This window comes from Manis pentadactyla, chromosome 10 (genome assembly GCF_030020395.1).
Source record: "Manis pentadactyla isolate mManPen7 chromosome 10, mManPen7.hap1, whole genome shotgun sequence".
In the NCBI taxonomy this organism is placed as follows: domain Eukaryota; kingdom Metazoa; phylum Chordata; class Mammalia; order Pholidota; family Manidae; genus Manis; species Manis pentadactyla.
The window spans coordinates 73,998,227-74,026,036 of record NC_080028.1 but is presented as its reverse complement, the minus strand read 5'-3'; the positions used below and the strand labels follow the sequence as shown (position 1 = coordinate 74,026,036).

The following is a 27,810-nucleotide window of genomic DNA, read 5'->3' as shown; positions in this document are numbered from 1 at the left end:
AAAAATTGTTTCTGAATATCTCTCTAGTCTCTGAGGGGCTCTTTGTGTCTGCTGTCCAACTTTATCAGAAAGGTTATACTGATTTATGCTCTCACTGTCCTCACCAACAGCATTGGGTAGTACCCCTACAAACTACTGCCAATCCCTGAAACATGCATACATACACATACACACAAATAGGCAGCTTGTTTTAAGATACACATCTCTGATGCTTGCTGGTGGAGACAGACAGGGAAGCTAAGCAGAGAGGCCCTGAGGAGGGAGAAGCAGAAAGAGGAGGAGGGTTGTGGACAGCCCAGCTCTTTGTCCTTCCTACTTGTAAAATAAAAAGCCGCCGGCTGCTGCAATGTGTAATTGCATAGCACTTAGAGGGTGTTTGTGGTGCCTTAATAACAGCATTCCACAAATTACTGTCCCCCCTCAGCCTACCTTCCTTCTGGTCCCGATCTGGAGTTTAAGTCTTTATGTCCAATTACAATGGTTAGGGAGGCCACCTTCCTGTGTTTGCGCATCTCCTGAAATCACTGCCTTGTTATGGGGATGTCTCCTGGGCTTGGAGGGGAAAAGCCTGCACAGTCTGCAGACTGCTCCCTGGGCCTTCGCGGCTCACACAGACCTGCTCTGGCAGCACAAAGCCCTCCCCTTGGACTGTGCAGTGGACCTTCCTGCAATGATGGACACATTTTACATTTGCGCTGTCCGATGCAGTGCCCACCAGCCACTTGCCACAGCTGAGCAGTTGAAATGTGGCTGGTGTGACGGAGAAAGTGAATTTAAAATTTTACTTAGTTTAAACCAAAATGACCATTTGTGGTGAGTGGCGAATGTGGACAGCACGGAGTCATGGAAAAGTCTTGTGGTGCTTGGCATTAATGTCCATTTTTAACCTCTTCTGTCGACATGCTCTGCTCCACATGACCCGGCAGAGTGTAATCCAAGCCAGGGCCTCAACAAGCCTCACACATTTCTACCTGCCTCTCTTGCTCTTTAGTTATCACTATGAGATCATGCCTGGGCCAGCCTGCATCTTCCTTACCTGGAGATGAGATACTTGGAGCAGAGACACCCCAGGTGTCCCAAAACCATCCTAGATCCACTAACAACTCCCAGCCAACAACAGAGTGTCCCTCCTGACCTGTGACTGGCTGCAGATACAGGAGAGATGCCAGCTGAGACCAGGGAAGCTGCCCAGTTGACTCACACACTTGTCATTTATAAATGCTTATCATCTCAAAACACTGATTTGGGCTCGTCTGTCATGGGGCAGTAATGCAATAGATGATTTGCTGGAGTCCAGCTCCAGCCAAGGTGTGGGTCACAAAGGAAAGGACAGCGTCAGCGAGTGAGGAGATGGGTGAGGAGACGAAACACCCGATCAAGGTTGTAACATCTTCCTTTTTGTCTCTTACTTCATTATAGAGTTGGATGGTTTTTGTGGGAGGGTCTCTACCTGCTTTATAGGTTCTAAAACCTCTTTGATTAAATTCCACAATGCAAAGGCATCTGTAGGGACCTTCTCAGGTCTGTGGCTGGCATAATATTCCCTTATCTCTTCTCCAACCTTCTGCCAGGTTGCGAGACTCACTGTGCCTTGGTCAGGAAACCAAGGACAACATTCCTGGACAAAATGTAAGAATTTTGCTAATTGTCCATTGGTGATTTTTATACTTCTACCTACAAGCATATGCATTAAAACTTTGATACAAAGAGTCCTCTTTCTTTAGACTCAGTATGGTCTATGGCTTCTCAAAGTTCTGACATATCTGCCCTTTCTCACCTTGTCTTCCTTCACAGAGGAGTCTCGAGCACCCTGAGCAGAATCCTATCTGTCTCAGCAAATGCCGTAGTATAAAGAGCTTACCTTCATGCGCCGTGATGGGCGCCACTTGCCGGAGTCCAGCTCCAGCTGAGGTGTGGGTCACGAAGGAAAGGACAGTGTCGGCGAGTGAGGAGATGTTACAACCTTGATCAGGTGTTTCATCTCCTGACTCATCTCCTCACTCGCCGACACTGTCCTTTCCTTCATGACCCACACCTTGGCTACAGCTAGACTTTGGGAATGATTAATATATGGCCAGTGTTCTGGAAGGTGACTGGGGTCAGTGAAGGTGAATGAAAGCAGGAAGCTTATTGTCATGGGAATCAAAAGAAGAAAGTGTTTCCAGAAGGGTGAGGTCAATTGTGTTGGGCCTAAGGGGTCACGCAAATGAGCGATGGTTAAGCACTCTGAAAATCAAGGAGCTAGTTTTTGATTGCTTGCTTTCCCTCACCTTCTATCAAGAAATCCTGTTGTTTCCACCTGAATCTATCCTCTACTCTCCTTATGCACCACCAGCATCCTGGAACAAGCCACCAACATGCCTTACTGGACCTTTCCAGAAGCTTCCTTTACTTGCCCCCTTCCCACTTTTGTCCACTGTAACCTATTAGCAGCCATATCCACTGCCCACTGTTTAAATACCACAAGTGGCTTTGCTTAGTGCTTGCAATAAAACCCAAACTCAATAGACACATGCTCACTTAGATCTAGATTTTATTATGTGTCTCTATATTAAGAACCAGGAATTCACTCCGATTTCTCCAATTCCAATATCAAAGACTTAAATCCAAACTTGTCACCTTGTCTGCAAAGTTCCACCTCTTTCTCTAGCCTCATTTCATTTTCCTTTGCTCCAACCCACCAGCTTCTAGTCACATGGACCTTATTTTGGATTCCTGAACATTGTGCTAGGCTCTTTTCCACCTCACAGCCTTTGCTCAGGATCTCTCTCTGCTGGGAATGCTCTTCTCCTTTTAGGATCACCTGGCTGGCTCTGTCTCACCATTTTGCTTAAATGTTACCACCTGAGAGAGATCTTCCTTGCCCATGGAATCGTCAGTCACCAACTCATCACTATCACATGACTTTACCTGGAAAAGTGCTCACCTTTATTAATCTTTTATTCCTGTTTACATGAGCCAAGGTACTATCTTCACAATAGAATTGGGAGGGCCTTGTGCTCGGAGGCCTGGGTCATAGCTGAACACCCAGTGCCCAAAAGAGTATGACACATAGATGCTTAATCAATACTTGTTGACTGAGTGAAAATTCTAGAAGTATTTGCTTTTGAACCCTTTGTTTTGAAGGTACATCTAGGGTACCTGTAACCCAGGACAGAATACAAAGCCCTCTAGCACCTCATCTTGACTGCATGTGGTATATAAATAATTAAATCTATAACCTAAATCAAGCCACAGATTCATCCATTTGGCTCTATGGTGTTTTTTTTTATTGAAATAGGTGGATATTGAAAAAAATTCAGAGTCACACAAAAATCTGGATGTCTGATTTCTCTTGAAAAATCAGGATATTTGGTTAGCAATTCCAAGTCTGTATTCCACAAAGCAAGCATGAGCTGGAGCTCAGCCCAGATCGGCATGGGCAGCCTACCCTGCAGGAGCTGGCCTGATGGGCACAAGCTACTTATCTGGCCTTAGTGGGCATGTGAATTTAAGGACACATAATCTCATCTCCAGAAGGTGGCTCAAAAGCAAACTGTATTTTCTTGTTCTCTTAATCTACCACTGCAAAAATTTCTGTAACGAACATATGTTATTTTATAATGAGAAAAAAATCAATGAACATTATTTTTATGAAAGGTTACACTATAGACTGGAAAGATACAATGTGTATGAAATGCCAATAGGAAGCAGCAGTCCTGAAATAGACTTTTCATTTGCTATTTCCCCAGATACCCCAAGGGTAGGAACTCACTTTCTCCTGCCTTTTGGGATAAGGGTCCTTTGTCCTGATTTATTGGCAGGCTCATATCCACAAATATACTGGCTTTGCCCACATCAAGGCACAATGGTTGTATTATCATAAAAAATGGGGTAGAAGCCAAAGGATTTCAGGCCTACAGCTACTTGATGGCTTGCTTAATCCCAAAACAAACACCAGGAGAGAATGTCAACAACCCTAAATAAACTAAAAGTGTCTTTTGGAATTTCCTATAAAATCATTTACAAGTTCTATGAAACCTGGGATTAAAACTATTCTGGAATGACATTCTCCTGCCAGGCATTGGGCACTGTGCTACCTGCTGTGGATGGCCACTGTGGTTCAAGGCAAGGATTCTGCCCCAGAGTGGCAGGGGGGGCAACGCTCACTGATGACCCCGACCCTAGGCACTGCAGCCTCATGGGAGGCCTCTGATCCCACTTTCAGCCTGGGGGAGTGAGGGTGTGGGGCCTGCACGGGAGCACTTAATGAGCTCCACAGGTTGTGGCACTTGACCCTGCAGACTGGGAAAGGCTGGCTGTGCGGGGTATTGGGGAGGTAAGCAAAGGAAAGAACAGAGAGCAGGGGGCAGTTCACACAAGCCTACAGAACCTGTGGTTCACACAGCAGGCTAAGTACCAACGGTGAACATTTACTGAGCACTTGGTATGTAAAACACTATTAAGATGGGGCTAATAATACATAACTCATAAGGAAGTTTTTGGAGATTATCTCCTTTAAAACTCACCACCTTATCTGTAAGGCTAATTATTATGCCCGTTTTACAGATGAGGAAACTGAGGTACGGAGGTGAATGCCTTGTCTGAGGTCAACAGGTTTACAGGAAGTAGAATTGACTTCAGACTGTGGGTCCTGGGTTCCCAGGGTGTGCTGGCATCTCTTTGAACTAAACCGGACCCTGTGAGGAGAGGAGACAGAATCTGGGGCTAGGAGGAGGTAATGGAGACACTGCTGCAGCTCTGCAGAAGCCCAGCTGGCTATGCACAAGATGCCAGACAGGCAACTTTCCCATGTTTTCAAATTTTAGGGAACAAAATAGTTCTTTTCTCCTTCTGCTCTTAAGAAGAGGGAAGAGCAGGGCAAGGAGGGCACACGGGGGAAGGCTGGTGGAGAGAGACTGATGTTCAAAAAGTTTTTGTCTTCTTTGTTGTTAAAAGAGGGAGGTGGGATGAGGAGGAGAAGGGGGAACAAGAAAAGAGAAGGAGAGTGATTAGAGGCACTTCTGGGAATCTATCCTAAGGAAATAATCGGAAAAGAGAAGGGGGGAAAGAAAGAGAGGCTTTCTGCAAGAATATTCATCAGAACATTATTTACAATGGTCCATTACTGACAATAGCGACAGGAAAGGACTGGATTAAGCAAACTCAGGAATTTCTACTCAATGGAATCCTTGTGGGCATTAAAAAGGATCATTATCATTACGGAAGCTGCAGAGCAGTGTGGGGAAAAGGGGACTAATACTGTAATGCCAAGTGAAAAAAACAGGACACCCAATTCTTCTTGCAATGATGTAAATATCTGCAAAGCATATTGCTGGAAAGTGGAAGAAAAGGCACATGAATGAAAAAGATGGGCTGGCCTAGGGACAGAGAGGGGGAGGATTATGCTGAATGATTACCCTACCTTCCCTTCAGCTTTCCATATATTCTAGAACATTCTTTCCTGAAGTGTCAACTAGTATCCACTAGTGGTAGGGGAGAGGCTTCTAAGGGGTATCTAAAACGTTTTAAACAATAGTTGTGCATGTAACAATGTTTTTGGTTTTATTTTTAGTACTGATAATGACAGTATGATTCTGTTTTTAAAAGGGGCCTTTCTTTTTCAGAGATACATATTAAAATATTTATGGCTAAAATGATATGGCTGGTATTTTGCTTCACTCAAACTAATCTGGGGGAGGCCGGGGTGTCCGTGGGCCGAGGAGGAGATGGGATGCCACTGGCCGCGGCTGCACCTGCTAGAGCTGGGTGACGGGAGCCTGGGTCACACTCGTCTGCTTTGTATGTTTGACATTTTCCATAATAAAAGTAAAAAAAAAAAAAAGTTCTGTATTTTTCGTTTCGAGGGAATGAATACATATAGCAGGATGAAACCTGCAGTGTTTTCTGCACCTGTGTGGGCATGAAACGAGTGTTTAAGACAAACAAAACCATACACCATGGTGACCTACAGCGGCCCCCACGCCCGGCTCACCGGCAGCTGCTCTCGGCGTCCCCGCGCAGCGACGACTCGGCCCGGCGGAGCCCCAGGCGGGCGAAGGAGTGGTACAAGGTGAGGGCCACGTCGCCGAGGCTGTGCGCGCCGTCGGGCTCATCGAACACGTTCTCCCAGTAGGAGCGCAGCCCCGGGGTGCCGGCGGGGTAGTTCCCGTACAGGTAGTAGTCCAGCTGCCCGATGATTTCCTGGTTCACCACGGCTTCGAACTTTCGGGCGAAGAAGGTGGGCCGGGCTGTCTGCTGCGCTCGCGGGAGAAGAGGAGCAGCGTCAGCAGGTGCGGCGGGAGGCGGTGCAGGTGCGGCAGGAGGCAGTGCAGGTGCGGCAGGGCAGCTGGCCTGCCTGCACGCACCCCGGCACTGACTGACCTCTCTGTGCTCAGTTTCCTCATTGGCAAAATGATAAGGGTGTGAGGACTGGACGAGTTAATAATTGTAAAGCATTTAAAGCAATGATGGGCACCTAGTAACATCATTTGTTTGTTAAATAAATTACGTCCTAGATGTTTACAGCTGGAGTGATCTCAGAAATCATTTAATGGGAGGTGTAGGGCAAAGACAGCCTACAGATGTATTTTAGCTGTCCAGCAGAGTGTTTTAAAATTGAATTAGCTGGTAACATTTAAAAAGTATGAGAGTTTACTGAAACAACTTTTGTCTTCTCTTTAAACAGAAATAGATGCAACTCCCCTAGGCCCATTGTTCCTACATGGTAACAAATGCATAAAGCTGAACAGCAGCTGTCCCTCTAGATGAGTATGGGTTCTTCAGCTCACTATAGTCCCCACCAATCCCTATTGTCTCCCAGGAATTGCAGCTGACTTATAGTCTCACAAGGAACACCCCAGATTTACTGATCAGAATCTCTTGGAGTGGAGCTTAGGAATCTGTATTCTTAACAGGTTTTCTAGGTGATTGATTCCTTCACTAAGGTTTGAGGACACTGAGAATGACACCTGAACTGGTTGCACATCAGTCACTGGAACAGCTTTAAAAAATTCAGATTCTGGGGTCCTTCCCCACACCTACCGAGTCAACATCTCTGGAGATGAGATTTAGGAACTGTATCTAAGAAAGCTTCCCCGGGGACTATGAGCAGTGTTTGAGGACTGACTACTTGCATAAACCAAGTTTTCAAGGAAACTGAGGCCCAGGAGGGAAAGGGACTTATTTAAGGTCACATAGCAAGGTACTAGCAGAGCCAGGATGAAGACCCAGGGTTAAGGATTAAAGACATAAAATAGTGAGCACCTGTTATCTACCAGGTCTTACACTGTGGTCTGGGGTGGGCATTGACAAACCTTTTCAGTAAAGGACTAGATAATATTTTCGGTTTTGCTGTTATAGTGTGAAAGCAGCCATCGACAAAATAGTAAATGAATGTGGCTGTGTTCCAGAAAAACTTTATTTACAAAAGCAGGCAGGGGGCTGGATTTGGCCCTGGGGCTGTAGTTTGCTGACCCCTGGACTAGGGCTCCGGAAACAATGAAATCACGGCTCCCTCCCTTGAGAAGCATACGGTTTAGTGTTATTATTGGGTCGAGCGCTGTTTTCACTGCCGTGGATCAGTAGCAACCGTGATGAGTATTATAGCAGCTACAGAGCATATACCATAAGCAGGGCACCACGTTCACGTCACTGCCTCTAATTCTCCCAGTGACTCTGCAAAGTAGGGGGTATGATCCCCATTTTACAGATGAGGGAACTGAGCTCAGAGAGGAGACATGATCTGTACAAACTCACTCAGCCCTAAGATTTGAACCCAGATCTGTTGATGCTCAAACCCAGTGCTTTCCACTGCACCATCCTCAGATCAAGCTGCTAACTTGAGCCAGAGGCCCCTGAAAACAAACACCCTTGCTGTTTTTCTGAATATCCCATCACGTCTCTGCTTCATGAACCCTTGGGATTCCCTCTCTGTGGTGGGGGGGTTAGATTAGTTCCCTTACAGCGGCACTGAAAGAGTCAGACCCCCTGGGCTCAAATCCTCACTCTGCTACTTTCTAGCTGTGAATGTCTTTGGGCAAGTCACCCAGGGCCTCAGCTTCCTCATCCTTAAAATGGGTGTATATTTGGGTACTGGACATTGAGTCTGGCACAGAGTGTTGGCTGCTATTATAATGTGATGGTTACCACTACCCGTTCAGCTGGCTCCCAGTGGATTCTGAGGCTTCATTTTCTGGGGGCAGAGAACCAGACTCAGTAGCAGGGCAGCTGCACTTCTCCGCCTACGATTTTTTGATCACAGCTGGATCTCCTAAAAGGGCACATTTCTATATTTATATTTCTCTTCCTTGGCACTCTTTCAACAAGAACTCGGAGTTCTTTATGAGCAGCAGTTTCTTGAGTTTAGATGTTGGGGGATATTCTCGATCTTTGTTTACTAGTGAAAGAAAGCTGGGAGCCCAGGATATGGTCTCCAAGTTAGCAAATCTTTACAGAGGCCACAACGCCCCAGGGGTGCTGGGGTTGGGGTACAAACACTGCCACTCAGCAGCAGCCCGGCAGGGCAGTGCTCCCAAGAAGACCCACACTACTTGCTCTACATGATGAACCCTTTGCAACGAGGGCAGTGACCAGTTCTCTACAAAAGTGGGAATTCATTTTTTTTTTCCTTTTGAATAGGTCAGATACTCCCACTGCAACTCTCTTTCTGCTCAGCAGATCCTTTCTGCATGGACAATGGAGCTAAAATGTCATTCACGTTCATGCCTAAATTAATATGGGTTTGAGGAGGTCCCTGGGTAACTCTCAATCTGTCACTAAAAACAGGCATTAAAAAAAAAACTTATTGCAGCAACCACTTACAGAGGCGAAAGGCATTGGGGGAACCTTGGGGGAATGCGAATGGTGGGACGAAACCTGCAATGTGTTCTGTACCTGTGTGGGCATGAGATGAATGTGGCAGTAGGGCCTGGGTGCGAATTTCAGCCCTACTACTCCACTGACAGTGTGTCCATGGACAAGTAAGTTTGCCACTCTGTGCCTCAGTTCCCCCCCTGCACAATGGAGATGAAGCCCACCCCAGTGAGGTGATGCCCACCCCACAGAGGGCCTGGTACACAGCCTGGGGCAGAGCAGATCCTGACCCTGTGCTTCTCAGACACCAGCAGGATCTTGTCAGTGTGAAGATGCTGACTGACTCAGCAGGTCTAGTGCTACAGATTCTACCCTTGGAACCAGCAACCTACATGGACCTCTCTCTGAGGAGCCAGGCTGGGAGACGGGGCGCTCCGTGCAGGCAGCCAGTGTCCTCCCCTCGGTGGTTCAACTACATGCCAGAGCAAGTCGGCGGGGCACCTGAGGCTGGCTTCTCAGCCTGGCACTGCTGTCCCCGCCTTCCCTCTGCGGTAGTGGGTTGGGAAGCAGCATGCCCCCTCCCTGCACTGGCTCTAGGGACCTCAGAGTCATTTGCTTAACTGTTCTATGGCTTTCTGTTTGTGCTCTCAGCAGCTGGGGCTGGGGCATGGTGAGGGGAGGGCGGGAGGACCTCAAGGTGCTGGCCTGAAGGGGGCCAAAGGGGTTGCAGGCAGGATGGAAAGAGGCTGCCATCCTGAGCTGTCTAGGAACAAGTCACCCTGTGGCTCCTGGGAAGTAGAGGCAGCATCTATCACCCTCCCTAGAGTTTCTCCCCAGATACTGCTAGGCCTGCAGAGAGACCTGTATGGGCAATAACATTTCTACCTCTGGTTACTCCTTTAAATTCGCGGAGCATGGCGATTTCCAAATCTGGCTGCTCATCAGAATTTCTCGGAGAGCAATACATTAAAATAAAAATTCCTGGCCCTCACTGGAGATCAGTAATTCTCAACTGGGGGTGAGTCTGCCCCCAGTGGACGTTTGGAGATGTCTGAAGACATTTCTGAAGATGTCTCCGGTTATCACAACTGGACTGTGCTCCTAGATCTTGTGGGCTGAGGCCAGGGCCAGTGCTAACCACCTGACAATGCTCAGGACAGTCCCTCCCATACGGCATCACTCAGCCATGGTGCTGCGTGCTGACATGCAAAAACTGCCCCGGATGTGCTCAGCTGTGCACCCAGAAATAGGTTTTTAACAAATATTTTGGGGGGATTCTGACTGGAAGGTAGTATAGAGAAATGGCTATGGAAGCAGAGACATTGGCTATGTGACCGTCAGCAAGTGTTCCCACCCTTCTATGCCTGCGTTTCTCTATCTTTAAAATGAAATAATAGTAACAATGGTAATAATATCTCTATCTATCTATCGTCTATCTTACAAGGCAGTTGTGGGGTTAATGAGTCAGGACGGGTGAGGTGGTTAGAACTGTCTTGGCTGGACTAAGTGACCTAAATGTGGGTTCTGTGATGTTGTCATTATTATTATCAACAGCCAGGGTTGGGAGGTGCAGGGTAGGCGGCCCTGCAGGTCTGGGCTTCGGAGGTTTGCTGGGGAGGCGTGCGTGCTGACCTGGAAGCGGTGGAAGTCCTGCGGCTTGAAGTCGTTGGGGGAGCAGCCGCACCAGTCCACGATGTGCTTGTACTGGCATCTGCAGCCCAGCTTGCGGTTCCAGTTGGTGACACGCAGGTTGTTGTCCACCATGGTGTTGCAGTGGGGGCTGTTCTCCAGGACCGTGTGGAAGAAGGACTGTAGGGGAAACAGGGACCAGCCTGAGGCCTCTTCCAGCCTCCCCTGAAGGGGTTGGGGTGGGGAGTTCTTTCCAGGGGCCACCTGACTCTGAAGGTGATCTTATCCATTCTTGCTGCCAATGGGGTCAGCTGCCTGTCTGGTTTGCTCAGGGTGCCCTGGATGTTCAGTCCAAAGTGGCTTAATTCTGCTCACAAGTCTACTGCTCTGAGTGTTTCTCTAAATTGTCTTTCCCAGCAGTCTAGAATCAGATTTCAAGACATTACCCAGGACATCTTCTGTCTGCTCAGCAGAGAGGAAAATCCCTCAAGGTGTGTCAACAGATGTGGGCCAGAGGAAAGCACGGGAACAATTCTCCAGAAAACCTTGGGCCAGAAGGGTTTAGCTTTGCAAATAGTCAGGTCTAAAACCAAAGGGATTCAGGTCTGAGATATCTTGAGAACAAAGACTGATGCTCTGGAATTTCTGGGTAAGGGAGGCCAGATCCATGGATGTACCAGGCCCAGGCTGGAAGGTGTCCCAGGCACCCTCCTGCCTTTGTCCCTGAAGCAGTGTGACTACAGGGAGGGTGGTCAGGGCTGCTTGCTATCCATGGTGCTGAACAGGTGCCTTAGGTTCCTCCAACTCCTAAGACTCCTGGACAACCTCTTAAAAATCTGAGAAAGAGGCAATGTTGAGAGTGAAGAGGGAGAGTAAAGGAGAGGAGAGACATAGTTGGAGCTTCTGAAAGACTTGCAAAGACAGAGAGAGAGAGTAAGAGAAAGAGGAGGGAGAGAGAGTGAGAGAGTGAGGGAGAGAGATGGAGAGGAGGTAGAGATGGAGAGAGAGGAAGGGAGACCCACAGACAGACTAACTTCTGTTTGGACGCTGTTTTATAACAACCCCAGATACCAGGCAGACGCATTGTTCCTGCTCTCTGCTTGCTGTTGGGAGACCATGTCTTCCTATTACAAATTTATGACAAAACCTTCAGGCTTCTTCTAAAATGGTCCACAGGAAGTGCTCTGGGAGAAGGGAAGGCAAGGCAGGGATGCTGAATGGAGGGGGTAGGACCTACGGGATGCTGGAATGTAATATATGTGTGTGCAGGGGCGGGGTGGGTCAGAGAGAGCCAGCATCAGGATAAGCATCTTGATTAAAACAACCAAAGCCCCAGACAGTCTCTGCTCAATGCGTGGGTGGGCAAAATGAGGCTCCACCTGCCACTCCCAGCAGCCTTTTCGGAAGCCAAATGACATGCCTAGGAACCTGGACTTGAAGCTTGAATTGGCTACCAGCCCACAGAGGCACATATTCTCTATCAAGTGGTGGGGAAAAGTACCCAACCACCAATTGTCCTGTGTCCTTTCATAATGATACAGAAATTCCCTGCAAGATAATGGATGAGGAGGTTATAGGAATTGAGAGAAAAGGTGATTTTCCCTGAAACAGGATTAAAAGCTGATTTACTTAACGTGTGCAGAATAGCAAAACCCGGCCTAGTAATGACAAGCTGACCATCCCTCTGGAGTGACATGGGCAGTCAGCTGCACCTGGTGCTTGACAACACCCCAAATGTTGGGGAGGGAGGTAGAAACCATCAAATGAGATACATTGTCCTGTCTGGCATACAAACACACAGCCCGAGCACTTCAGAGATGGGGCACAGCCAGGAGGGAACGGCGGACCATTTACAGGAGGTGATGTGGGCTCCACAGACATGGAACCGGCTCTGGAGTTTTCAGAAGTCAGATTAGAATGAAAGTGAGATGGAGGTCAGAGAGCTGAATCAAGAATCCCTCAGTCCAGGTCTGTTAAGAAGGCTGCTTGCATGCTGGTGGCAACATTTCAGAATGAGACCCTATTTCCAGATGGAGCTGGGGCTGTTTAGAACAATCTGCAGTCATGGCTGCTGAAACAGGCTGAATGTTTGTGTTCCCCCACACCTCAAATTCATATGCTGGAATCCTAACCCCAAGTGAGATGGTGTTCAGAGACGGGACCTTTGGGAGGTGATTAGGTCCTAAGGATGGGGCCCCCATGAATGGGGTTAGTGCCCTGATAAATTAGACTCGCAGGACCTCCCTAACCCCTTCTGCCGTAGAAGGACAAGATGAATCTTGAACCTACTGGCAGTCTGCACCCCAGCAGAGGGCCCTCCCCAGAAGCCGACCATGCTGGCACCCTGAGCTCAGACTACCAGCCACTTCCAGAAGTGAGGGAAGTAAATTTCTTTTGTTATAAGCCACCTGGTCTATCGTACTTTGTTCCAGCAGCCCAAACTAAGACAGCTCCCCACCCTAAGGTCTGAAAAGCAGTGCCAGGCTCCCTGGAGGTTTCCAAATACTTCCAAAAGCCAACAGGAAATGCTGAGTCCCATTTGGCCACAACGGCTGTAGGGGGCTAGTGCAGGTCCAGCAGAAGCACCAGCTCTCTGTCTTTGGGATCAGTGGAATTTCTGTCATGACTGAAGAGGCCAACACTATTTGTCAGGGAATGATAGGACAACATTTAAAATTAGAAAAGGGATTCTTCATGTTGAAAGAGTCGTTATTATAGGATTAGTGACTGTGGAGGTTCTGTCCAGTGTTGAGGAGGGTGTATTCTGAAAGGGTCAGCATACACAGTTGTGTGAGTTACACACTGCACAACTCTAGGGGGCACCATCCACCATGTAGGTATGAGAGGTCTAATTTTTTTTAACAACAATTTTCTGGAAAATGGCAGTAAAGTGTCTTATTCTAACAAAATCAGTATATTGTGATGATTTTATGACCAAGGGGTCAAGTAACTTGAGAAAAAGCTGCTTTTTTACTTGGCGCCAATACACTGTGGATTGCTGGCGGCAGTGCTATATGTCTGCTCCATACAGCATCCAGGCAGCTGGAGGGGACCAGGGGCCTCCTATGACAGCACAGTCCTTGGTAGTGGATGTCTTTTTACATCTTCACCTGGATATTTGGAGGACGATGTATTGGACCCTGTACTGGTTTGCCAAAATTTTGGAAAAATTAAGCAACCTCTTTGACCCAAAGGCTACAGCCAGCTCTTACCTTTCTCGGCTATACTTTCCTAGATACTCACCTCAGCAGGAAGCAAGGTGTAGGAGTAGAATTGTTTCATTTTGGTCACTAGGTCATCTGTGGAGAACGTCACATACTCCACAAACTTCCGGTTCAGCAGGAACCAATCCGAGCCTCCATCCACAGCAATGCCCTCTGGGATCCGCCGGTCCCCCAGGCGCCACATGTGGGCATCACACTCCAGGAAGAGCCGGTCTAGGCCTTGTTTCCGGATGAACCTGGGACAGACAAAGTGCCTTTCAGCCCAAAGGTGCCCGGAGTCCAAATGAAATGGCGTAATCATGGCAATAAAAGCATTTACTGATCACTTACTACATGCCAAGTAATGAGCTGGTGTCTCTGGATGTAGTTAATTGTTTGATCTTCACAAGTGAGCCAGGTCACTATAACCCCATGAAGCAGGCACTGTTATTATGCCCATCTTACAGATGAGGACACTAAAGCTTAGATGGCTTAGGGGACTTGCCCAGCACAATTAAATGGCAATGGTCATCTGCTCCATCTACTTCCTCTTGAGAGAACTTTTGAAATCACCTTTTTTTGCCATGGATGGCTTAGCATTTGGTAACTACAACCTATGGACCCTCATCTCAGAAGAATGCTCTGAAATGCATATATCAAAATCTATAGGGTTACCAAATACTTTTAAAAAATGCCAAAGTTCTGATATAGGGAGTCATGTGCTTTTTCATTCACACATTAAATATAGGATTATGAAATATTTTTAACACATCAAATTTGTGACTATTACATGTGTTTCTTCCCTAACACGTGAAATGGCAGGATCCTGTGGTAGGCCTGACACTGACTGTAATTTTGAAGAAGAGGTGAGATAAGTGGTGTTTAGGGGTGTATATACCAACTATTCTATGGTATGAAAATATGTGACTCCCTACAGTTACTGCTAATAATACTGTGATTTGTTGCCTATATTTAGCTAGATTTCAAAGTTTAGTGGCAACAAACATCATTTTCTTCTCATTCAAAGTCACAGACCTGCTGAATTCTATCCATGAACTCAGATCAATAACTTCTGCTCTAGAGTATGTTTGCCTGTGTGTGTGTGTGTGTGTGTGTGTGTGTACACATATGCATATACATATTGGGGATTTTGTAAGGCAGCCAGGCAGACTGAAGTAAGGTTGATCCCTGCTGCCCAGGAGCTAGTAACCTCATTGGGAGCTTATGCCTAGAGATCTCCCAGCTGAGGGATCTTGCTGCTCTTCCAGCTCGTGCAACATAAAATCAACCACTTAAAATGGTAAAATTCAATGGCATTAGTTCATTCACAATGTTGTGTAACTGTCACTTCTGTCTAGCTTCAAAATACTTCATCACCCCAAGAAGACCCCATAACCCATAAGCAGTCACTTCACATTCCACCTTCCTTCCATCCCTGAGCAACTACCTATCTGCTTTCTGTCTCTATGGATTTACTTGTTTCATATAGACAGACTCTTACAATACAGGGCCTTACTGTGTTTGGCTTCGTCCACTCAGCATAATGTTTTCAAGGTTCATTGACATTGCAGTAGCAATGGAGCTTCATTCTGTGTTTCTGCCTAGCGAGCATTCATTCTTTGTTTTGCTGGGAACCACACCTCGATTTTATTTGAGAGTCATCTACCTTCAACTCTCAGCTCATATGGGTTTGCACCTCATCCCCAGCTCCAGGGTGGGAATATGACCCAGGCTGATCAATCAGAGTCTTAGTGTTTTGCATCTGCCTGGCCACCATAACTGGCTCAGAGATAGATGAGCAACTCAAGATGACTCTGAGATTGGGTACTGGATTTTTGCTGGATCTACCAGAAGGAGAGCTCTTCTAAGGGATATTTGGCTGGGAGAATATGAGTGTAGAGCTGCTGGCAGCCATCTTATCACCATGAGTACAAAGGTTTACAGTGGAGGTAACAAAGAAAGAAGGCAGAGAGAGACAGAGAGAGAGAGAGAGAGAGAGAGAGAGAGAGAGAGAGAGAGAGAGAGAGAGAAGGAGGGAAAGAGGGAAAGGGAGAGGGAGAGAGAAGAGGGGTAGAGAGAAAGAGATAAAGTCTTGTTGACTTTGCTGAAGACCCTGGATCTTGCTGTGCCCGAGTTGTGTGTTGGAATTACCTGTCCCAGTAGATGTTTTTCTCACTAGAACTGACCTTGGCCTCCTCCTTTCTGCCTCCCTTTCAAGTCCTAGGACACTGCAAGGAAGCTGCTCAGGAAAGGTCTATTGTGGTGCCCAGACTTCAGAGTATATAAAGGAAGAGGTAGTCCTGCCCTGCTGGACACGTTCTAGAAAGTCCCTTCCCCTGGGTCTCCCACAATTCCATTGGCATGAATTGGAGGGAACTGCCTGGAAGTTCACTGATAAGCCCACATCCCTAGTACTTTCTTTTGCATAAGCAGAGGACCTGCCCCTAGACATTGGTCACTCATTGAACACAATGATGTAATATATTTAATTCTTAACAAAACTGATGACAGCATAATAAAAATGGGGATGACGATGGTGTTGGTGGTAAGCCGACCTCATTCTGCTGAAATGAGCTTTCATCTACATTGCAGTGTGGCTCTGCCTATAACCAACTGATGACATTGGAAAGTGATGACCTTGGGACTTAGTAGTTTCCCCCTTGGTAAAACAACAAAGTTGGGTTGGGTCTGGATTGTAAAATTCAATGTCTATAGGTATCAAACCCATAATGTAAGTGTGTGCAGCAGACTGAGTATGAGACTACAGGGTAGGTTGAGGGTCAGCAAACAGTGAGGAAAGTATTTTCTGAAAGATACTCAAATTTCTCTAAAAACATATATTTATGGCTAAATAAAACATATCCCTAGGCTCAATCCAGTTCATGGGCCAGCAATCATCATAACCCCTGGGCTGTTATTATTATTATTAATAATAATAATCCTAAGGCACTTTCCGGCTGTGACATTCCCTAAGTCACTCTGTTATACCCAGGAAGGGGGTGTGGGGCAGGCACTACAGACACATGGGGACCCAGAGAAGGCTGATAGCTTTCCTGAGGACACACGCAAGGACAGAAGCCAGTCAGAAGACCCGGGTATTGAATACCCTGGTCTTGTTTTTTTCCCTAACATGTCTTTCCATGTGCAAAGTCCAAGCTCATTAGCAAAGCCATGTTCTCTCTGGGAGTGACTGAGTGAAGGTTTTCCATTCGCTTGCCATATCATCCCACTGGCGAAAAATTCAGCTCTAACTGGTCCATTAAAGGAAGCCCCTGCGTTTAGGAAAATAAAATCCTATTTCAACTCCGGCTGGTGCTAATTATACAGTAATGACAGTGCACTTAACCATGCTTAAAACTTGAAATTTTAGATAATTTATATCAAAACTTATATGGTTACCAAGACTAACCAAGAGAGAGAAAGGAAAGGAATACAGGTGGGAGGACTTGCAAAATTTTTCTTTCCATGGACCAGCTTTTTAATTTCATGTTCCCTTCTATGGGGTAATAGCATCATCTTGCAATTTTAATGTGATGTCCCAGACCATAATATCCAAATATAATATTTATGCAGTAGTCTCCAAAATGAAATATTCATGGGGTTGGGAGATCGGCTGCTATATTCACTGCATTCAAAAACTGGTAAGATGCAAACACATGCTTTGGTTAATTATGAGTAAATAGAGACTACCAATTCCCCAGGTCTCAAAAAAGTTCCTGGGGTGAGAGGAACTCCTGGGAACCTAGGTCTGGACTGGGAGAAGGTGGCAGAGGCCCAGGGTCTGGGGATCTAGCAGGTGAAAGGAATTAGCTGCTTGGGCAGTGATTCACATTTTTATCTGCCCAGTGCATCTGCCATGAATTGAAAAGAAGAAGACTGGAAATGCAGGAACAGGAGTAGATGCTTGGGTGTGTCTTTCATAAATGCTGGCTCACCAGGGAAGGGTATGTGGCTCTTCACCTGAGGGATGGGGGGCAGGTCTATTTGCAGCTATGGGTCCAACCCACAGAACATGACCAAGAACGCTCTCTTCCCATTAGTTTCATTCCCAGTGGACTTGGTTACTGGGGCAATGGGGTACTAGGTGGAACTGTAGAGCAGACACCAAGTGGACCTAGGTGCTAACCCTGCCTCTGATTTCACAGACTGTGAGATGTGGGGTTGGTTTAACCTCTCTGAACATCAGTTTTCTCATCTGTAGGATGAGACATGTGAAACCTTTTCTGATAACCTCCTGAACCTGAACCTGAATGTGGAATGGATGACATTTGTGAAGGTCCTTGCAAAGTATTTAGTGAGTACTCTTTGTTCACCCAAGCATTGGACTGACCCAGCCATCAGTTCCCTATTACACAGTGATAACCTCCTTCCCTAATTCCTCACACAGCCCCATCACCCATTCATGCTTTACTTTTCTCCATAGCATTTGAAGATTTCTACCACCCTATACAAGGTATTTATTTAATTTGTTGTCTTATTTCTCCTTGTTAGACCTAAGCTCCAAGAAGGCAGAGATTTCTGTCTATTTTTGTTCACTGCTGTATCCTTAGTGCCTAGAACAGCGCCTAACATACAACTGGTGCTCAAGAAATATTGACTGAGTGAAGGAATAAAGAGCAGAGTAACAGCCACCCTTGTTATGCAATCAGGACACAGCAGCCATTCATTAACCAGGTATCCAATTCTTCTAATACACAGTTGACAAGCTGAAGGACTGAACCACAGGGAAGTTAAATCAATTCCCCAAAATCACACAGCTAGCAGACCTTTGTGGATTCAAGTCCAGGTCTGATGAATCTAATGTATTTTTTTTTTTACTACCCCACTACTAATATTTTTAACTGCCCCACCATTCTTCCGCTGCCTGATTTGCCAGGGTCCTTCCAAAAAGATCCAAAAGAAGGATCTGTGAACTTCTACTGCCTCAAAAAGATGCTGCAGAAGTGACAGAAGCAAGAGAAAAGGGTTCCTTGCTGGCCTCGGAAGAGGCTTTCTGCCAGACCAGGCTTCCTGCCCCGAGACTTCTGTCTTCAGAATAGGCTACCTACAGGGCACAAGCATGTGATCATTTGCATTTGGTTTTACCCTCTAGGCTTTCAAGTATAGGCAGTTTGCCTTCCTGAGAAGCTTCTCTATTGGAATGTGGAACAATGTCATAGCTAAATATGATTCCATTGGGATGTCACAGGGATCAATTCCACTCAGCTGAGCATCAAAGGGAATTAGCTGGAAGATGGGAAAGGATCCTGGTTCACACCCGTGGGAGAAGAGGTCAGTTGAGAAAATGTCTTGGAGCCTCTGGAAATGATCTCAGAAGAGGCAGACAATGAAGAAGTCTCTCAATTCAGTTAATTCCCTGCCTACAGTCTTGGCACAGTCATTGGCTGCAGAATTATTCCAGAACGGTCTTGTCCTATAATGAGTTCCAAAAAGTACTCTGTCCCTCAGATATTACAGTATGTTTGAGCAAGAAGGAATCTTAGCAATCAGCTAATATAATTAATTCTACAGATTGAAGAAAAAAAACCCAACACAAAGAGATCCAGAGAAGATGTATAATCCAAAGTCATCCAAAATCACAGAGCCTAGAAAATCTCCCCTTCTGCTCTTTTCCTGTCCAGTGATCTGTCACTGAACCCAGATTACTCCTTTTGCATAAGTACAATCTAAGCATTTTGGTTACAAAACAAAGTCATGGAGCAAAGCTTGAAAATCCACAATGTATGAAATCAGCCAGTTATGTGAGTGGGATCAGATGTAACAGTCATATGGTGCAGCAGCCAAGCTTTGGACACTGGAGTCAGACTACTCAATTCAAGTCCTGGGTCTGCCACTCACCTTGGGCAACCTGACATGTGATAGCCCAGTTTCTCACGTGGAAAATGATGATTGTAACAGCAACCTCACAGAACTAGTGTGAAGTTTTAAATGAGATTATATACACACGGGCAGGGGTTAGCATAGTGCTCAGAACGTAGTTAAGTGCTTCATAAATGTTCACCAAGATGCTTAACATTTTTCCTTCACCAAGCTAAATATTTAAAATTTCTATCTCTGTCCTGCGATTTGGTAGACAGACATGTGTAGGGCACCTCGAAGGCTAAGGAGAAACCCTCTATGTTCTGAAAAAGCAGTTGCATTTCAGCACCAAGGACAGAAGCCCAATGCCGGATAAGACACTCCCCTACCCTGAATCTTTTGCTATTGTTTTGGATAAGCAATGCCCATGGTTGTGGTGGTAGAGGCGACAAATGTCACAGGCACCCTTCTAATTCTAAGCACCATGAATACACAACCCTCCCATTTTTCCATGCCACAAATCAGGGAAGATGCAGCTCACTGGGTTCCTAGTTTGGTGGTTGCATAAGGAGCCTGCTGGCCATTTCCCCCAGGCCCAGGGTGGATTGTGCCTTTCCTGACCTGGGCTGGAGTCAACTATCATGCCTCTACTCTGCAGTATCTAGAAGAAAAGGGGGCTTGGGGGCATTTGCTCATTCAGCAGCTCTGGAGAGCACGTTCAAAACTCCAGTTCTGTGTGCTGAGAATGCATTTGTGAATAAGCGGACAGCATCCTTGCCCTTCACTCTTTTCTATGGAGAGAGACCAAAAGAAAAAAAAAACACCCCACAAATAATAACATCTACCATTTATTGAGCACATGCTACTTTCTAGGCTCTATTCCTCACATTTAGTATGTATTTTTTCATTTAGTCCTATGGGGGTTCATTTCACAAATGAAGGAACAGAGAGAAGATGTGATTACCACAAGGCCACACAGCTAGTTGGTGGCAAAGGTGGGATTCAAATGTTAGCCTCAGGCTCTGGATTCCACACTCTTAGCCACAAAACTGTAATACTGCTCTAATAAATAAGATGTAAAGAGGTAAAAAATACATTAGTACGTAATTAGATGTTTGTGATGAGTGCTATCCAGGAAAACTCAGAATGCAATGGCAGACAACAAAGAGGGAAGTAGTGGAGATTGCCAGGGAAGGCTTCCTTGAGGAGGTGGCATTTAAACTTGCAACAAGATGAATACAAAGGTATCAGTCATCTGGAGAGTTGTGGGTAAGACCTTTATAAGGGGCAGAAATAGCATGGGCAGAGCCCACATGAATGAAAAGAGCCTGGGGTGGTTAGAGAGAGAGTACAGGGAAATGTCTGACTCTACGGACTCACTTGAGAGTAGGCCAACCACAGGAGAGGCAGGCTCTAACCTGATCGAGGGAATGAATGGACCACCAGTAAGTACATGTGGCCCGGAGAGGGTGGGAGCTCCACAATGAGCATACTGAGGGACAGTGCGGCACAGCGGCTGGGGGTGCAGACAGCAGACAGCCTTCCTGGCTCCCAGTTTGCTTCTCCGCTTAAGTGCCATGTGTTGTGTAATCTTTCTAGCCTTCCATGTCCCCATCTGGAAAATGGGCATGATGCGGATTGCATGCACATTATGGGGTTGATCTGGAAATTGAAAGAATGAATACCTGCAGGGCATTTATGACATGCACTGGCCCACAGTAAACCCTTCGCATGTCACTTTTACTCTGCCCTGTGTGAAGAAAGCTTACTTGGGTTTGACATTCAAGGATGGAACAAAAGAAGCCTGAGCAGAAATGCAGAGTCAGGGGCCCAAATCCTGGGACCTAGAGTCCCCCAGCTGAACGGCCTGTGCTCTTCACATGCTTGGCAGCCCCAAATCAGCTTGCAACTCCAGGAGTCAAAGTCCGCCGAGGGCTAATTGGTTTTCTACATTTCATACATTTTTAAAAACAATGTTTACTGCCTTTTGTTCTGATTATAAAAGCAAAGCATGTCCTTCATAGAAAGCCTGGAAAGCATAGAAAGCAAAGGAGAAAATACAAATCATATTCCACCTCTCAGAGATGATACTGTGAACATATTTTCCTTCCAGTCTGTTATCTAACTTCAGTGTGAATTGTTACAGAAAAAGAAAAGTTCCAAAGTTGACCTCAACACCCATGCAGAGGCCAAGAAAGGGTATGTGCACATTGCTTTGTGTGGGTGCTTGCACGATGCTAAGCTTTATTTTGACATGGCTGCTATAATTGGATTAAATAAAGTGAACATGCAAACTGTGATAAACTCACCAGTTAGGTTTAAGAAAAGCAAAGGGGAAATGCAATCTGCTTTCTCCATTGGAGAGGAGATATTAATTATCCCCTCACATCAATCATAGTGCTACAAGACAGCTGGGAGAGAGCCCTTCTCTTGATAAACAAGTTGGCGCCAAAGGGCCTCGTGAGAGCAGATTAGCTTGGAGAAGTTCCTGGCCAGGCTCTCGATGGATTTGCCAGCTTTTGGCTAAACAGTTGCCTGTTTATACATCAAGGGAGGTTTGGGACTGAAGATGCATTCAATGTCAAAGGGAAGGAGCCACTTAAGGTGTTTGGCTGCTGTTCCAGTGTCCAGACCTGGGAACCCGAAGGGTCCAGACCACCTTTAGCAGGTGGGGTCCAGACCTGGGAATAAGACGCCATTTGTTTATGACACTTCTGACCTGGAGGCTGGGAGTCCCCTGGTCTCCTGCCCTTCCAGATTTTTTACACGTTTGAAATCTTAGTTGTTTCTCTAAGAGTGTGGAAAGCACTTCTAAAATGTTAACCATTTGTACACCATCTTTTAAGATTTTCACCATCACCAACACCGTCATCACCATCACCATCACTGAGTTAATATGCATGACTAACTGTTCCAAGGGCTTTTCCATCTGTTCGCCCACTTAATTCCTGCAACAACTCTATAGGGTTGGTCTTACTATCATCATTCCCATTTTACAGATGAGGAAGCTGACACATAGGGGGTTGATGGAACTTAGCCAAGATCACACACCTAGGGAGTGCTTAGCAGGGGAGCCCAGCAATCTGGTTCCAGAGCCCAGAGTCTTAACTGCTATACTGTGTGCTTTATGTAGCATTTATGTAGCATTTGTGGGAGAGCTCTAAAGCACCTTTAAATAACTTCAATGGCTTTTTTTAAAACTTATTCTAAGTACAATGTCCATGAAACAATGGGTTAGATGGGTTAATTACAGGGTTTTCTGCTGATACATATAAGACCAATACCTAATTTTCCCCATATGCCCATTTATGAACTACCTGAATAATCTCACACATCACTGGTAGATCATGAACATAGTTTGGGATCTATTGACTCTAGAAAGTAGTGGGAGGACCTGACTTCCTACCTGGACTCATCAAAAAAAAAAATGATTCTGCTTAAAGTCAGCAGAATTTTGCTCTTTTATCTGTATACTCCAAAACTTAAAACTGTGGTGCTCTCAGATGCAGTCAGCGATCACGGGGTGATAAACAGAGGCCTTAAAGGTCAGACAGAACCAGGTTCCAGTCCTACCAGCTACGGGGACTGTGAGCACGTTAAGCACTCTGAGCCTCAGTCATACCCATCTCTAAAACGGGATAACAACATACTTGAAAGCACCTTGCTCAGTGCCTTCCTCTGGACAGAGGATACTCAGTCCCCCACGATCCCAACATTGATGCCCCGACTTCACAGATATGAGGAAACAGGCATGGTGAGTTGAAGCTGTTTGTTGAAGACCCACAGCTGTTACATGGCAGAGCTCGCATTTTGGCCCAAATGCTGGACTCTTGCTGTCATGCTTTTACCACCACACTGCATCCCAGGGCTAAGCCCTGGGTGTGGGTGACCCTGAATTCGGTGGAGAACTTGGGTGCTGGTGACCTTGAATTTGGTGGAGAATTTAGGTCAACCAAGGCAGGAAAAGTCCCACAGGAAATCCTATTCCAGTTGACAGTGCTGACTTTTCCATCCTATCCTATCTCCCTGTAAGGGGCCTGCCCCCACGTGCTGAGACTTACCAGACTGCAGAGACCTGGGAAACCTGTCTGCTGTCCCCTGAGCAGGAGTTCCTGGGGATGCCTGCAAAGACTTGCTTATTCAGGCTGATAGTAGATTTAAGGTCCCTGCTTCTGCTGGCCCTGCAGAGGCTGTCTGGGAAAATTACAATTGTGCTACATGTCTTTCAATATATCTAGTTCCTGTATTTTTGGAGGGAAGCAAGGAGAAACAGTGGCACAACACTCCATTTAATTACAGGAACAGTCAGGACCAATTGGGCAGCTATTAAAATATTAGTTTGCCTTTATGCCATCTCTTCACAGCAGGGGACTGGAAGTCCAAATTGGCTGCTAAAGGCTGCAGATGGGGACAGAAGGTCAACACTGCTATTAGGAGCCACATGGAATTAAAGACTGAGGCACCCTGTGGCCTGTTTTGTATCACACTGCTTGCTCCGGCCTCTCCCTGTCTCTCTGTCTTTTCAGCTCCCTGTCACCTTGTCTTATACAGGGGCTGGTCCTGGAGCATGAAGCATCAGAATGGGAAGTGGCTTTGGAGAGTGGCTCTTCAGCCCTTCTGTTTGTCAAAGAGAGAAAATGGAACCCAGAGAGGCTTCATCATGCAGGCATTATGGGCTCTGGGACATACTCACCTGGAAAACAGAACTAACAGAAGTTAATGGATGGAGGTGGTGAAAAAGTACAAACTCTAGTTATAAAATAAGTAAGTCCTGGGGATGTAATGACCAGCCTGGAGACTACAGTCAATAATCTGTATTGTATATGTGAAAGTGGCTAAGAGAGCAGATCTTAAAAGTTCTCATCACAAGAAAAAAAAATGTGACTAAGTGTGATGATGGATGTGGACTAGACTTATTGTGATGATCATTTTGCCATGTATTTAGATACTGTTGAATCATTATGTCCTACACCTGAAATTCATATAGTGTTATATGTCAATTATATATCTCCATTAAAAAAAAGAAAATATTCCTGCCAATGAACGACTTGGCTGTATGATATGTTTATTTTACTTTAATCCTCTCCAGGAGTAACAATAAAAATAAATAATTAAACAATCAAAAACAAAAAACAAAAAACAAACCCCAAAAAGCAAATCACCTAGCAGTCTGGGCTTGATAATATCACTTGAACTGCTTAATTCAACCACATCTGAGCCTTACCTATATAGCCACACCTGAAGTCAGATACCAGTGCTGTCATTTCATTACCTGACACCTTCCTTTACCTAAGCCAGCTGGAGCTGGGTTTCTGTCATTTGCCACCAGCAGCGTCCTTTCCACCCACCACCACCAGTGAGGGATCCAGAGCCGAGCCATGCCCAGCCCTGCACATTCGGGAGGGTCGCTGGAAGATGGGCAGCGGCTTGCGTGGCGAGGCCTCGGTTGACGGGGAGGAGAGAGTGGTGCATGATGGCATGTTGGTTCGTTTTACTATGAACTCAATACTGAATGACTGCCCTTTGTTCACCCATGTGAGAGAGTCCCAGCTGAGGACGTGGTCCCGGGTGCGGGAATGTGTGAGCCTTCCTTCCTGGACAGCCCTGGGTCCTAGTGCTTTGGAGCGAGCTGCCGGCAACAGCTCCTTAGCCTGAGCCTTCATCCACCCTGTGCTGTTTGGGTACCGCGTCATCTCTACTGACACGCTTCAGCTGGGAGGTACTCCCTGCACTGGTCCACCCACCGTTTGTTTATCTCTCCCACCAGCCATATTCTGGTCCCATGCTTATCAGGGCAATGGCGTCATCATCATCGCCACCGTCTTCACCATCACCATCATCATCATCACCACAGGGCACTTACTGCATGCCAAATGCTTTATATGCAGCATCTCATTTAATCCTCCTGACAACCCTATGAGTGTAGGTCAATTAGTATTTCCATTTTACAGGTAAAAGAACAGGCTCAGAGAGGTTAAGTCACCTGAACACGTGGGAGAGCAGAAGTGCAACCCAGGAGGTGTAATCTCAAAGCCCATTATTTCAACCCCTGTGAGATACCCAGTTCCTAGCACAGAGCCCGGGAAGAGTGGATGGAGAATAAATAGTGACTAGGCTGAAATAATAATACCGGGATGGATGTAATTCAGCTACAAGACTATCAAGTTACTATAGGCTCCTTTCTCATAATGCACAAACATGTATTACAAGGCTAACTGGGGTGGAGGGAGAAGGGTCTTCATTCTCAGCCTAAGAGTGGAGAAATCAATATCTGGGCCAGCTCTGATAATGCACCACTTCCATGGAATCTTGTCCAGCTTTTTCTCACTCCCACGGGCTTTGGGGCCAAAGAACTGGGGTCAAATTTGAGAGTTTGCCAGCTGTGTGACCTCGGGAAAATCATTTAGGCTCCCAAAGACCCCCTCTCTTCTCCCGACAAAGAGGAATAATCATCCTTATTTTTGCATTGCATGGCTCTGAAATTGGGTCCTGTAAGAAAAGGGACCAGCACAACGATGGGCCGTAGTAGGAACACAACACTCAGTAGCTATGATTCTCTCTCTTTCCCCACCCAGCCCCCTCCACCCTTAGGGGCCACATGTTAGACTAATCTGTGCTAATTCACAGGGCACCTTCATGTCTGGGGGCTCCTTCTAAGTGCACACAATGAAGGCTGTCAGTAGGACAGGAACAGTCTAAAAATAGACAGCTGGATGAAACCAGAGTTAAAATTGAGGACACTGAGAAAACACAAGGATTCCAGGGTTACTTCCTGAAAGCTCAGGAAATAGAGCCCACGACTTGCTGTTGTCTCTCCCCTGCTGAGGATAACTGGGTAAACTGAGTCACCGAGCCAGCTGTGATGACTCCACCACCAGCAGTGGCTGAGGACACTTAAAGCAGAGATTGCAATCTGAAATGTCAGTGGGGGCTGGGGGTAAGGGGGACAGGTAAAAACTGCAGTGACCAGGAGAATGCGGGCTCCAAGATCCAGGCAGTAACTGCCATGAGAAAATCCAGGCACAGTGTTAGTGGATCTTTGGCTCTATTTTATGATGAGCTGAAATCTGGATTTTCATGGGAAATACTGCTGTTTTTAATATGGGGCTGTTAACTTTTCACTGAAGCACCTGAATTAAAACAAAACAAAACCAGCACAGGGCCAAACGAAACACATTAACAAGCTAAAATAATCCTGTGAGCTGCCAAGTTATGCTCTGAGCTCAATGCTAGAAAAAGCCTCCAGGGATGGGACAGTGATGCTGGGCTATTTCAACTGTGTTTCATATCAGGATGGAGGCGCCCATCATGCGATCTCTCCTACAGGGGGCGCTCGAGACTGTGGTCTTCCTAGCCGACCTCTAGCCGTGGAGATTTGGACTAGGCAACAAGCCGGACCCTGGTGACGTTATTTGGCTTTGCTTATTTGAAGTGAGAGAGGAGCAGTGGGTCCAGGTTGGGCTTCTGAGTCTCCTGAATCCCTGCCAATATCTTGGGCAGCAGGAGTGAGGCAATTGCAAGGGGCACAGGGCTGGGAGTCAGGAAATCTGGGTTCAATTCCATACTGTCATGGGACTTTTTTCCACTAGAAAGTCAGCTCTGTGAGAGCAAGGGTTTTGTCCTGTTTCCCTCTAGAAGGGTGGCTATGTGCTTGGCGCCGTATACTTGGCACTTGGCATGTATTTGTTGAATGACTGGCTGACTGAATGAGTGACTGGGACATTGCTTATACCATCGGCCTCAATCTTCCTACCAATAAAATGGGAATTAACAATGGCTGCCCTGCTTACCTCAAAGGCTTGCCACAGTGAGATAATGGACTCATGAAAGTTTGGGAAAAAGGTGTAAAGGGTTATGACATGATGAGACACCTTTCCTATTACCTAGGTCCTTGGCTGACAGGAGAGAGCACTTCAGATCCTACACGAAAAGGGCCGAGGTGCACCCTGCCATACCTTTCTCCCTTCCCCAATTTTTCTCTGGCTGCAATAAACCAGCCTAGAGGGAAGCCCCCAAATGATCACTCAATTTTCATTCCCATTTGTGCAAGGGTAGGGAGGAGGTACTACCTCGCATTGTCTCGGCCGTGTGACTTCAAGAAATTCATATCTCGGTACCGGGAAAGAAAGGCCACCAGCTGGTCATTTGTCCTGTGGAAAGAAATGGAGAGGAAAGTCAGGGTCCTCCAAAGATCATGGAGACTTTGAGTCCTGGTTCCCTTCTTTGTCCCAGAAACCAGGTCCTCTCCTTTCCTGCCACACAGGCAGATAAGGCATCTTCTCTCAAGGGCCACCATCACTGGGCTTACCACACTACAGTAAAATGGTGTTTGACTTCTGTGTACTCCATATGATGGGGACTCCTTATCTTACTTGTTTTAGGATAA

The 27,810-nt window shown here is 46.3% G+C and overlaps 1 protein-coding gene across 3 annotated transcripts in view; it reads right to left on the bottom strand.

Moving 5' to 3' along the window:
- The window catches only part of XYLT1 (xylosyltransferase 1), a 320,591-nt gene that overhangs the window by 30,174 nt on the left and 262,607 nt on the right, over positions 1-27,810 (bottom strand). For all 3 annotated transcript variants that reach the window (XM_057486977.1, XM_057486976.1, XM_057486978.1), the window contains 4 exons: positions 27,494-27,574; positions 13,666-13,882; positions 10,426-10,602; positions 5,975-6,237 (listed from right to left, as the gene is read on the bottom strand). In XM_057486977.1, coding sequence (XP_057342960.1) covers positions 5,975-6,237; positions 10,426-10,602; positions 13,666-13,882; positions 27,494-27,574 — 738 coding nt within the window. The remainder of the gene's footprint in view (positions 1-5,974; positions 6,238-10,425; positions 10,603-13,665; positions 13,883-27,493; positions 27,575-27,810) is intronic.